General features: G+C 36.7%; 1 protein-coding gene across 2 annotated transcripts in view; it reads right to left on the bottom strand.

Annotated features, from left to right (window-relative positions):
• Nucleotides 1–1,276: 1,276 nt before the first annotated feature.
• Nucleotides 1,277–13,339, bottom strand: part of HKDC1 (hexokinase domain containing 1) — a 55,788-nt gene continuing 43,725 nt past the window's right edge. For both annotated transcript variants that reach the window (XM_029285462.1, XM_015822971.2), the window contains exons 17-18: nucleotides 11,994–12,227; nucleotides 1,277–1,421 (exon numbers count right to left, since the gene is read on the bottom strand). In XM_029285462.1, coding sequence (XP_029141295.1) covers nucleotides 1,277–1,421; nucleotides 11,994–12,227 — 379 coding nt within the window. The remainder of the gene's footprint in view (nucleotides 1,422–11,993; nucleotides 12,228–13,339) is intronic.

The following is a 13,339-nucleotide window of genomic DNA, read 5'->3' as shown; positions in this document are numbered from 1 at the left end:
CTTAGTTCTAGGTTGCTTCTCTCTTTGGTTAGTTTCTATCCTTTGCTTCTTGTCCTGCCTTCAGGGGCTTTGGAGAATAGCTTGACTCCCTCTTGTTTGTGGCAACCCCTGAGATATTGGAAGACTGCTATCATGTCATCCCTCGTCCTTCTCTTCATTAGACTAGACATACCCAATTCCAGCAACCGTTTCTTATATGTTTTAGCTTCCAGACCCCTATTTTCACATATAGAATCATAATTTCTCTGAGTGCAATCTCAACCAATTTTGAGTTTAAGGAAGGACAGATTAAAAAGCAGGATATGAAAATGAAGCATTACAATTAATCCTTGGAGAAAACAACCTTCAGGTGCTGTAGCATTCTACTTGTTGTGGGCTGCTGCCATTATTAAGCAAATATGTGTCACAAGGATCAAGATTTAAGCTGCTTGAATGTCTCTAGAAAAATAGCTGTTCAAACTTGAAAGTGTGTATCCACAAGTGTTGCCCCCAGCAGGCATTGCTTTTTCAAGAAAATGCATGAGAAATTTCTTTTTCTGCTCTCTCAGCATTATTAAACATGCATTGAAATCGAAAGGACTTCATTTTTGAAAAGCTGCATCAAATAAATGCAAGAAAATTTAAAATACAATGTGTGTCATCCAAGAGACAACTTTTATGAGGCAAAAACATTAATTTATTACATTTTATCCATTAGCCTTTTTGCTTGCTTGGGTGGATATCTGTTGGAGATGCTGTAAGACAGTAGTGGATTCCTCCACAGGGTAGTAGGATTGACCAGATGATTTCTGAGGTACCTTCCAACCTTCATATGCTATGAAAAAAAAATACTGCACTAGATAAACAGCACCAGCTCTTGACATATAGCTATGGTATATTATACCTACTCTCTAATAAGTATTTATGCAATACAAAGGATATTTTAACATTAACCAGAAATTACTAAATTAGGACATAGAGCAGGGATTGTATAAATACACTCAAAAGAAGCAGATTTCTTTAAAACAAATATATGGAACCTGGCCATTTAATATTTTGAATTGTGTTAGGCACAGTGAAGAAATATCAAGTATGGTGTTGTGTATAAGGCAACTTAGGACAACAGTGTCCAAATAAGGCAAAATCTCCATCAGTGTTGACATGACAGATGGTATCCCGTGTTCTTTCTGGCCATCAACTGCAGAAATGGACCCTTTTGGATTGATCGTGCCACAACTCTGTGTGTAGGAACTTTTATAGTTGATCCTTCTTGCCCACCCAGGTCTGTTAGATCAATTTAATTTTCAGCAACTTGGTGTATCCGCTTGGCCACCGCTGTAATTAAGGCTGCTCCTTTCCCACTTCCGTCTTCAGACAGCATAAAAGTTACATCACATTGTGGTGCCAGCTCCTCCACTGTTTCTTGCAAAATCCTAGAAAAGCTAAACACAAGCAAATTTTGACATATACGATATTTTGCACAGTCCAATGGCAAATGTAATTGTTTACGTTGCAAAGACTAGAGAGAGGGGAACACAGAGTGCGCAGGACACTCTGAATGTCTTGTAATGCTCCCAATCCAGCGAGGGCAAAATTTTACCTTGTGTGCCCAAGTTAAGAGGGCAACTTTTGCTCTCACATCAATTATAAAATATACAGGCAATTGTCGCTTAATGACCACATTTGGGGCTGGTAATTCTGTTGCTAAGGGACATAGTAGTTAAGTAAGAGATCCTCTCGCACTCCCACAGTGGTTAAGTGAATCACCCACAGTCATTAAGCGAGACATCACATGACCACGATTTGAGATTTCTTCTCCACTGACTCTGCTTGTCAGAAGTTGGCTGTGAAGCTCAGATATGGTGATCACATGGTCACCCACTGGTTGCCTAGCACCAGAATCTCGACCACATTGACCACAGGGATGCTGCAATGGTTGTAAGCACACGGACTAGTCATAATGTTACTTTGTCAGTGCCTTTGTGTCTTTAAACAGTTGCTAAACAGGGCAGCCATTAAGTGAGGCCTCCCTGCTTGTTCTTCATAAGAGCAAAGGATTTAAGAATGTTGAAGATGTGACTTTAAATGGCCTGCTTCTAAGCTCCTTCTCCACTGAGGATTCCCTTCAACCTTCTCCTTTTTACCTCTTGCTCTGCCAGTCCTTGTTTAGAAGATTATTACCGTAATCACAGTGTCCACCTCCCTCTCCTCTACATTCCTCATGTATTTCCAGTAAATAAATCTCCTTTTTGTTAAAATTACAACATTACAGGCCAGGCAGAGGGAAGAAGGGCTCCCCCCAGCTAAAAATGTTTCCTGTTCCCCGATACAATGGAAATGCAGAAGAATGTTAAAATGTTTTATAGATGGCACATGTCACCAGCAAGATTAGCAAAAATGTTTTAAAACATGTCAGATAGACAAGTCAGGTAATTACCATGTTTGGTGGACATGTGCCAAAGTGAAGAGGTATTGGAAGAAAATACATACTTGGCTAGAAAAGATGTTGGGAAAACATGTAGATTTTAAACCTGAACTTTTTTTATTAGGTATAATGCCAGAAAAGACTGATAAACAAAGCATATATTTGATTTTACATGTAATAACAGCAGCAAGAATTATATTCGCACAGTACTGGAAAAATGAAGAAATACCATCAGATGAAGAAATAATTTAAAAAATCTAGAATGTGCGGAGATGGACAGACTCACTATGAGGTTGAAAGAAAAAGAAGAAACAGAATATTATCAAACTTGGGACTTATTTTATCAATGGCTAGAGAAAAGAATAAAGGATTAGGAATTAAATTTGTATTAGTGAATGTAAAACTCAGACAACATGTTTGTTGAACAAGTATTATTGAATGTATGAAAAAAATCAATAAAATGTTTCTAAAAAAAAAAAGGAAATGCAGAAGAATGCACTTACTTTGGGAAGAGCTATCTCTGGCATTAGTGACATTCGCCATACATACCCAGACTAATACATTTGCAAACTACACATCCCTCTTGGTTCTGCTTTGGGGATCATAAGACTATAGAAAAGAATATAGAGGCTCTTTTAAATATGGATTATTTGCTTCCATATCCGGGTACTCAAATCAGCATTTTCCCAGCAATTCTTCTATGCAGTGTTACCTCTCTCATACTTAAAGTATCTCTTGGTGTCCCTCAGCCATCGCTGAAATAATATAAAGCCTCTTCTAATGATTTCTCAATGGCCAAATGATATGCCACAGAGAGATATACTTATTGGAGACATCCCGGTCCAATTTGCATAATAGGTTTATGAGGTCATGGGGTACATAATAAATATGAAACTTTAACTCTCCCTGGAAGAAACATCCTACTTAACATCCCACCTGTAACCCAAGACAGATTTGCCTGAGGCTATACCAATTGCCCTCAGTCAGTTAATGCCTCCATGTTGTGAATATTTCTTGTTGGCAAGTTAGTTGACTCTCCTTGCTCCTAAGATTGAGAGAACATCCTAAGAAGATCCAATATGAAGTCCCATCTCTAATATTGGACTACAGAATACAATGCTGTATCTACCAAAGTACACTTAAAATTATATTACAATAGACTTCCAGAGCAGCAGTGACTGATCATGGCTCTATTTTTTGTGGAGCCAACAAATGAATGGACCAGCTTCTTGGAATTCCTCTCTGGACTAAGGAGAAGACAAGGATCACCCCTGTTTGGCTCTATAAAGAATCTCCCAGCAGGGAAGGCAATAGGGATTTTGGAAAGTTCAGAGGCTACATGGACTAGAAAGAATATTCCCTGTGGGGTGTTTAAAAATATATAAAATAATATATGAAGTCATTGAATTGTAAGGATTCTTTCTTTCACTGGGAAAGAAAAACAAGAAATTCAAGAAGAAACCAGCATGGCTGCACAAAGATGTCTGTGACAAACTGAAAGACAAAAAGGACAAATGCAAAAAATGGAAAGAGGGGCACATAACAAAGACCGATTATCAGCAGACAGCCAGAATATGTAAAGATGAAGTCAGAAAAGCAAAGGCTCAGAACAAAGACTTGCAACAGAAATCATGGATAATAAAAAAAGTTTCTTCCAACATATTAACAACAAGAAAAAAAGTCAAGGAAACTGTAGGTCCACTAAAGAGAGAAGATGGCAAGGAGGTAACAGGCAACAGGGAGAAAGCAAAGCTGCTTAACTCATACTTTACATTAGTCTTCACACAAAAAGAAACCACAGCCCAACATACCCAAAAAAACATTGCAAAAAATAAATTAAAAACAAAAAAATAAAATAAGCAAGAAAATGGTAAGAGAACACCTATCTGACCTTGACAAATATAAATCACCAGGGCCTGACAGATTACATCCAAGAGTTCTGAAGGAGCTGGCAGATGTTATCTCAGAACCACATGTTTCAAAAATTCTGGAGCACAGGGGTAGTACCTGAGGATTGGAAACTTCAGTAAGGCATTTGATAAAGTAGACCATAGCCTACTCCAGGGGTGTCAAACTGCTGGCCCGCAGGCTGGATGCATCATGCCAAAACCGCGCCCACCCCAGCTCTGGCAATGAGGAAAAAGTCACGATACGTCGCGGCACATCAAGTGACGTGGTGAGTTTGATATCCCTGACCTACTCCTTGGTAAGCTAGAAAAAGGTGGAATAGACAACATCACCACCAGATGGATCTGTAGCTGGCTGGCAAACCAAACTCAATGAGTAGTCCTCAATGGCACTACATCCACATGGAGAGAAGTAAGCTGTGAGATACCACAAGGTTCCATCTTAGGCCCAGTACTCTTCAATATCTTCATCAATGACTTAGATGAGGAATTGAAGGGAAACTCATCAAATTTACAGATGACACCAAACTGGCAGGAGTAGCCAACACCCCAGAAGACAAACTCAGGATCCAAAAAGATATTGCCAAACTTGAACAATGGGCCCTAGCCAACAAAATGAGTTTCAATGTGGAGAAAAGAAAAATTTTACATTTAGGCAGGAAAAATCAAAGGTACAATTACAGAGTGGGCAAGACCTGGCTTAAAAACAGTAACTGTGAGAGGGACCTTGGAGTCCTAGTGGATGATCACTTATGAGCCAGCAGTGTGCAGCAGCAGTCAAAAAAGCTAATACAATCCTGGGTTATATAAACAGAGGCATAGAATCAAGATCATGAGAGGTATTAGTATCGCTTTATAAAACTCTAGTAAGACCACACCTGGAAATTAAAAACCAATTTTGGTCACCATACCACAAAAAAAATGTTGAGAGTTTGGAAAAAAATCAGAGAAGAGCAACTAATGATCAAAGGCCTGGAGACTAAAACACACAAAGAAGAGCTGCAGGACTTGGGTTTGGCTAGTCTAAAGAAAAGAAGAAATAGGGGAGGCATGATAGTAGTATTCCAGTATTTGAGGGGCTCCCACAAAGAAGAGGGGTCATGTTATTCACCAAAGCATCAGAGGGCAGAACAAGAAACAATGGTTGGAAACTGATCAAGCAACCTGGAATTGAGGAGAAACTTCCTGACAGTGAGGACAATCAAGCAGTGGAACAGCTTGCCTCCAGAAATCATGGGCGCTCCATCACTGGAGATTTTTAAGAAGAGGCTAGACAGACACTTGTCTGAGATGGTATAGGTTGTCCTGCTTGAGCAGGGGGCTGGACTAGAAGACCCCCAAGTCCCTTCCAGCTCTGTTCTGTTCTGTTCTGCTCTAAAGTTTTGTTGATTGGGAGATTGGCTGGAGGGAACCACAAAGAACAAAAAAATATTCTTAAAAGAGAACAGACCCATAAATGCAATGGAACAACACTATTTGACTGTAGAAGAAATTAAGGCTATTTGGGACAATATACTCAGAAGTTGTTTACAAGATTGTTTGATACTAAAGCAAGGATATAGATTAACAACAGAATTTATTGGATAAAACAGATTTGAATGTGGATTTGAATTTTTTAAAAATGCTGGGGTGCAAAAGTGATATGGAGAAAGATGCCGTGGACCTGAAAATGGATTTTAAAATGCTAAGAGTATAAAAGTGATATGGATATGGAAAACCATGCCCAAAATGGATTTACAAATGAAACAAACTGATGTCTTAATAAAGGGATCTGTGGGAAGTCAGCCGCCCAGAGAAGGAAATATTAAAAGGGCAGAAAAATATATTTCCTCAAAGGATCTTAAAGAGGCAGAAAAGCATGCCCAGTTTTTCTTAATAGCCCCAGGTCTCCCTCCCCCAAGCAGAAACCAGTTCTGTAGAAATGCAGATGGAGGCCCCAGCTAGAAGATCAAGAAGACAAAGACACCTAAAATCTACATATCCCACCCAAACTCTAAGACAGGACATAATAGGATTAACACAGAGATACCAAAGGGCACACTCAGACTCAGGTCAAAGTTCTTGCCACAGGAAGCAACTCCAAACAAAAGGCTCCAGAGGGTATAAAAACCCACTCCCCACATGTGCTCAGCCCTTTTTTCCCCTCTCTTTTCTGCCAGAGACATCTTTCTGTCTGGCTCTCCTCTTCAATAAACTGCAACCTTCTTTCTAAAGCAGTCGCCATGTTGTTTATTCCCGGCTTGGACTGAACCATGATGAAGACTTTTCCTTCAACAGATCAAAAAAATAATAAAACAGCAGAGTGACTTTGAAAACCTTCTTTTTTTTGGATTTACAAAAGGGATGTGTAAAACCAATGAAACTTTTTCTGAGAGGAGGCAGAGAGGAATTACTAAGCTATTCCTGAAAGGAGACAAACAGAAAATGATAACAAATCAATTTGTGAGACACTATTGGACAGGACTAAAGATCAACTTTTTATTTATTTATAAAGTGGATCTATTTGTTCAGGATTAAAATATATATGTTGTAGTTTCTCACAGCTGTTGATGGTATTTCCTTTGGACCAGGACTGAATGACAAGGCTTTAAAGATCTGTTTATTAGAATTAACAAAAAATTAAGATGGTCCTTGAATAAATCTATACTGAAAGAAAAATAATTTATACAACTAGCGACAAAGGAAATGGATTTTTTCTTCAAAATAAACAAGAAAGAAGAAACATTGCTTCAAAATGTGTGGGATACGGCTAAAGGATATTTTAGAGGGTTGGCTATAACCTATACCGTTAAAAAAAATAAAGAAAAGAAACAACAATGGTTAAAGTTGAAGGAAGAATTCAGAAAGTTAGAATCAGAATTACAAATAGATCCACAAAAAAAATACTTAAGAAACAAATGGCTCAACAGATTAAAAGGGCTAAACAGAACTTCTTTGAAAATGCCAACAAGCCGGGGAGATGGTTAGCATGTAGACTGAAAAAAGAAAAAGAGAAAAAACTGATAAACAAGCTGCAAGATACAAAAGGTGAATTACAGTTTCAAAATGATACAATTAACAAATTATCAAAGGTTATTATGAGATACTTTACAAAGCAGAGGAAATTCCAAAAGAAAAAATACAGCAGTATTTAAAAAAAGCAGATTTACCAAAAATCTCAGAGAATATTCAAAATATACTAAATGGAAAAATATCAGTGATGGAGATTATAGAGGCTATAAAAAGGCAAAAAATTGATAAGACCCCAGGTCCAGATGGATCACCTGCAGAGCTTTATAAATCATTACAAGATGTATTAAGTCCTACTTTGAAAGAACTGTGTAATGAAATACTCCTGGAGGCTAAAATACCAAATACATCGACTGAAGCCAACATTACTTTAATACCCAAAGAAGACTCTGACCTAACGCAAATAAAAAACTATAGAGTTAGACAAATATCGCTATTAAATGTAGACTATAAAATTTTCACCTCAATAATAGCAGATAGACTAAAGAAATTTTTGATCGAATTTATACATATAGACCAACATGGTTTTCTACCTAAAAGACAGATAAAAAATAATTTAAGAATGATTCTTGATGTGTTAGAGTACTATGAAATTCATCCAGGGAAACAGATGGCTTTAATATTCCTTGATGCACAGAAAACGTTTGACAATGTAAACTGGGAATTCATGTTTCAGCAACTTGCGGAAATAGACTTTGGAGAAAACTTTATAAACGTAATTAAAACAATTTATCGTAAACAAACAGCCAAAATAATTGTAAATGGAGATTTCAAAGAAAACTTTAACATTAAAAAAGGCACAAGACAGGGATGCCCACTATCTCCATTACTATTTATACTAACACTGGAAGTATTGAATAGAAACATCAGACAAGATATAGAAATTAAAGGACTGGAGATAAAAGATGAAAAATATAAACTACAAGCATTTGCAGATGACTTGGTTTTTATATTGGAAGATCCACTGGAAACAAGCACTAAACTTATGGAGAAAATAGAAAAAAATGGAGAAGTGGCAGGGTTGAAAATAAACAGAAAAGACTAAAATGCTAACAAAGAATCTAACAAAAACAAAAAATCATCTAACAAAAAAAACAAATCTTCAAATAGTTAAAAAAGTCAAATATTTGCAAGTTTATCTAACAGTAAGATGTGTAACAATAAAAGAAGATAACTATGTGAGATTGCTAAAACAAATAAAATTGGATCTGGAAAAGTGGAAAAACTTACAACTTTCAATGCTAGGGAGGATAGCAACAGTGAAAATGAATATCTTACCAAAAATACTCTTTTTATTTCAAACGATTCCTATAAGGCTGGGAAAAGCATTTTTTGATGAACTGAATACAACAATATTGAAATTTATCTGGCAAGGAAAAAAAGCTAGAATTAGACTGAAAATGCTACAAGAAGCGGAAGAAAGTGGAGGATTTGGACTGCCGGACTGGACGTTATACTACCAAGCAACTATTTTAACATGCCTTAAAGAATGGATAATGCTTAGAGATAAAAGACTATTATACCTAGAGGGGCATGACCTACAAATTGGTTGGCATGCCTTTCTGTGATATGGGAAGAATAAAACACATAGATACTTTCAAAGCCACTTTATAAGAAATGCACTTCTTTCAGAATGGGAAAAAATAAAAACAAAAATTTATATTAAGACACCTGGATGGCTTTCAACAATGGAAGCTTTCGCTTACCCAAATGTAATTAATTACAACAAAGTTGTGACTTATAAAGATATTTTGGACAATGAAGGAAAATTGAAAGACAGACAAGACTTACAAGAACAAGGTATTGATCTATCATGGTGGCCATATCTGCAAATTCAAACGAGATATGAAAAAGATGTTAAAACAATGGGATTCTATAAGGAGCAGATAGAATTTGATCAGATACTGTTAAAAACAGATGAAAAGTTGATTAAGAAACTCTATAAATTTCTGTTAAACTTAAAGATGGAGGAAGAACAAGTTAAAGAAACGATGATAATATGGGCAAAGAACTTTCGATATAATATAAAATTAGAAGACTGGCAAAAGTTATGGGAAAGAAATGTTAAATTAACTAAAGTAGTGGCATATAAAGAAAACTTATATAAAATGTTTTACAGATGGCATATGACACCAGGAGATTAGCAAAAATGTTTAAAAATACTTCAAACAAATGTTGGAAATGCAAACAAAGACCAGGTACTTACTATCATATCTGGTGGACATGCCAAAAGCAAAAAGATTTTGGGTAAAAATACATTTATGGTTGGAGAAAATGACTTAAAAAAAATAGATTTTAAGCCAGAATTATTTTTGTTAGGAATAATAGGAGCAAATTATGAGAAAGATTGTATATATTTAATTTTACATATACTAACTGCAGCAAGAATTGTATTTGCCAAACATTGGAAAAATGAAAATTTACCAACTGAAGAAGTATTAAGAAAATTTTAGAGTGTGTAGAAATGGACAGATTCTTTAAAGATAAAAGAGAAAGAAGACTCAGTGTATTTTAGAACATGGGATAATTTCTATCAATGGCTAGAAACATGAGTTAGAGAGAAAGGAATGTGATACGTAACTTTGAATATATATTAGTAAGAAGAAGACTATTGAGCGATTAATTAACATATTTATGATAATTAACTATTATCTGTTATTTCTTGTTAAACACATGAACCCAGACATTATGCTGTTTGCTAAATATTGAGAATGTTATTTGGAAAAACCCCAACCCCAACCCCAACCCTAACCCAAATCCCAACCCCAACCCCAACCCCAATCCCACCTCATTCCTAACCCTATAAAAACTAATAAAATTTATACCAAAAAAAAAGATCTGTTTATAAGTGGAGAGAGAATTCTTTTGCCTCATTTCTTAATTGAAATATATACGTTAATATTACTGGTAGCTCTCAGTAGACTTTTGCTGATTAGGACTGAATCATATATTTTTGCAACTTGATTATTACACAGGATGAGATATGGGGAAAAGTTTTTTTATTGAAGTATTGGAGAAAGTGTCAAATTATTCAGATTGTTTATATTAGTCTGGAGGAAGGAAGGAGTCATATTTTATATTTCTTCTTTTGCTTTGCTTTTCTCTTCTCTTTTTTCTCTTTTTTCACTTTTCTTTTTCCTTAATTTTTATATTTTATTTATTTTGTATTATTTTTTTATCTTTGCATTTATAAACTTTAATAAGATTATTGTAAAAATATAAAATACAATATAATAAATATTCAATGGATAATATTGAAATCTTCAAAAAATAGGAAGAAAGCTTGATAAATAAATTATTTAGCTGATTAAGTGATGCTAGAAAATTTCTTAAGACTATTTTCAGGTCCATTAATGAAGCAGAACACATATAAAATATTCATGATTGCCTTCTAACAATGAAAGTGATATTGCATTTCTTTAACAATAAGAATTCTTACACCGCCTTTGGCATAACAGAAGGCTTCCATTTTAGGGTTCTGATGGAGTACATATTCATGGAATTTTCCATTCATAAAAAGTACATGACAATTGATTTAAAAAATCTCTTTTACAGGCGGATGGCAATAAAAAGATTAATCTATGCATTGAAACTGTGCAACAATCTGAATTTGAAGGGGAAAAAGAATTTGGAGAGTGGATGGTTGTGCCTGATTCTGTTATTATATTATAATATACTGTTACTATATTATAATAATAAAGTGGTATTCCTGGAATCTCTATGGGAGTATTTCTCAACCTCAACAGTTTAAAGATGTGTGGACTTCAGTTCCCAGAATCCCTCAGCCATCAAACTGGCTGGGGAATTCTGGGAATTGAATTCCCCACATCTTAAAGTTTTTGAGGCTGAGAAACACTGCTCTGTAGTGTCTGCTCCTTAAACTGGAGGGCTGATGCTGATTAGATGGTCTTCTTCAAGACCAGTACAATTAAAGGCAACTTAAGTCTGCTGCCATCACAAACTGCAGCCAGACTGAAGGTTGTGTTATGAGGACATAGCAGAAAATCATTTGTGCTGTGGTTAAGTGCCAGTGGGGCTCACTACTATAAGTACAGGTAGTGTTTGACTTAAAACAGTTCATTTAGTAACTGTTTAATGTTACAGCAGCACTGAAAAAAGTGACTTATGACCATTTTTCACACAACCATTGCAACATCTCCCATGGTCATGTGATCAAAATTCAGACACTTGGCAACTGACTCGTCCCAGGGCGATGTGATCAACTTTTGCAACCTTCTGACAAGCAAAGTCAATGGGGAAGCCAGATTCACTTAACAACTGTGTTACTAACTTAACAGCTGTAGTGATTCACTTAACAACTGTGAAAAGAAAGGTAATAAAACAGGGCAAAACTCACTTAACAAACATTTGGGGGTAGTAAGTCGAAGACTACCTGTAATCTAAATAGGGAAGAATAGAGAGGCATGAAGGGGGATAGAAATGGAGAATCCTTGGAAAGAAAAGTTGTCTCATTCTTTGCATAGGAACATTTCTTATTTACTTTCAAGTTCTATTTACTCTTCTCTTAATGGAAAAATGTGAGATCAGTGAGTTGCAGCATGAAAAAGGGGTTGGTCCATTTTATTCCCATCCACTAAGCCGAATATTTCATTATTCCTTTGCTAGCCTCAAAGAACAAATCCCTACAACCAAAGAGATGCTTAAATACTCACTGTGGATGGAGCTTGTATAAAGTACCATCCACTCCGATGGTAGTTTTGAGGCGCTCAACTTTCCTGTTGTCACGTATCTTCTCAACAACAGCAGCCAATCCTGCTCCACAGAGCTGGGCAGCTCTTTTTGAAACACAACCACACACTTCTTTCACAATGATGCTGTCATCACAAGTCCCATCCAGCCCGAGTTGTTGCAGGATTCTTCTCACTTGCAGCAGGGCAAGGCGATCACTGTGCTCAGCCAAAATGGAACAGACCCTTTTAGATTACTCAAAACAGTACTTCTTAGAAAGAACTAGAAAGCTGCATTTCTGCTTTTTAAGAAATATTTTGCTGGTATGTTGGTTCCTTAGCACTATATTCTTCCCACCTATGACTATGGTTCCTTTTTAAACAGGATTTAGAATGATTGATCATGTGCCATCAAGTTATTTATGACACCTAGCAACCACATAGACCAGGGGTCTTCCAACTTGGCCCTTTTATGACTTGTGGGCTTCAACTCCCAGAATTCCTCAGCCAGCGTGCCTGGCTGAGGAATTCTGGGAGTTGAAGTCCACAAGTCATAAAAGGGGCAAGTTGGAAGACCCCTGACATAGACAGACGTTCTCCATGATTTAAGAAGGCACTTTGTCTGAATATTACATGCTACTCTTACCTTATGTCACAACACCCTGAAATATAACCCAAAATAATTCTTGAAACGTTTAAGATGACATTGCCATCACCAGCAGAAGAAAACATCTCCTTGTCCAGATATTCCTGAACAAGGGCTCCCAGGAGCCACAGAAAGCTAAAACCTGGAAGGCTACAGATTTAAACTCCTTTGCAAAACAGTCTGTCTGTCTGTCTGTCTGTCTCTCTCTCTCTCTCCCTCCCTCCCTCCCTCTCTCTCCCTCTCTCATAATATATTAGATGATAGATGATTTGATAGATGAGAGAGAGAGAGAGAGAGAGAGAGAGAGAGAGAGAGAGAGAGAGAGAGAGAGAGAGAGAGAGAACTTCAAGGAAATGCTCATGTATTCATCAGAAATCACCTTTCTCCCCCTATTCAAGTCAGATCCAACTTCTGGTGACCACCTGGACAGGTCAATGCAATTTTGTAGGGAACATCTGCGGAAATAGGTTTCCTATGGCTAAGAAAGTGACTGATCCAAAATCATCCCATAGACTTCTACACGTAAGGCAGGACTAGAACTCATATTTTCCTGCTCCTACTCCAACAGCTTAACCATTAGACTTGTAAGCGAAGGACAGGCAGAGCCTTGGGCAGAGTCAAGAGAGGAATCAGCTTGCAGTTGTTACGTTCCCACAAGAGTTACGTCTGTTAACTCTTATCTAAT

The sequence above is a fragment of the Protobothrops mucrosquamatus genome, unplaced genomic scaffold, assembly GCF_001527695.2.
Source record: "Protobothrops mucrosquamatus isolate PMUCROS unplaced genomic scaffold, P.Mucros_1.0 scaffold1731, whole genome shotgun sequence".
NCBI classification, from domain to species: Eukaryota; Metazoa; Chordata; class Lepidosauria; order Squamata; family Viperidae; genus Protobothrops; species Protobothrops mucrosquamatus.
The sequence above is the reverse complement of the archived record's forward strand: the minus strand, read 5'-3'. Positions and strand labels throughout refer to the sequence as shown.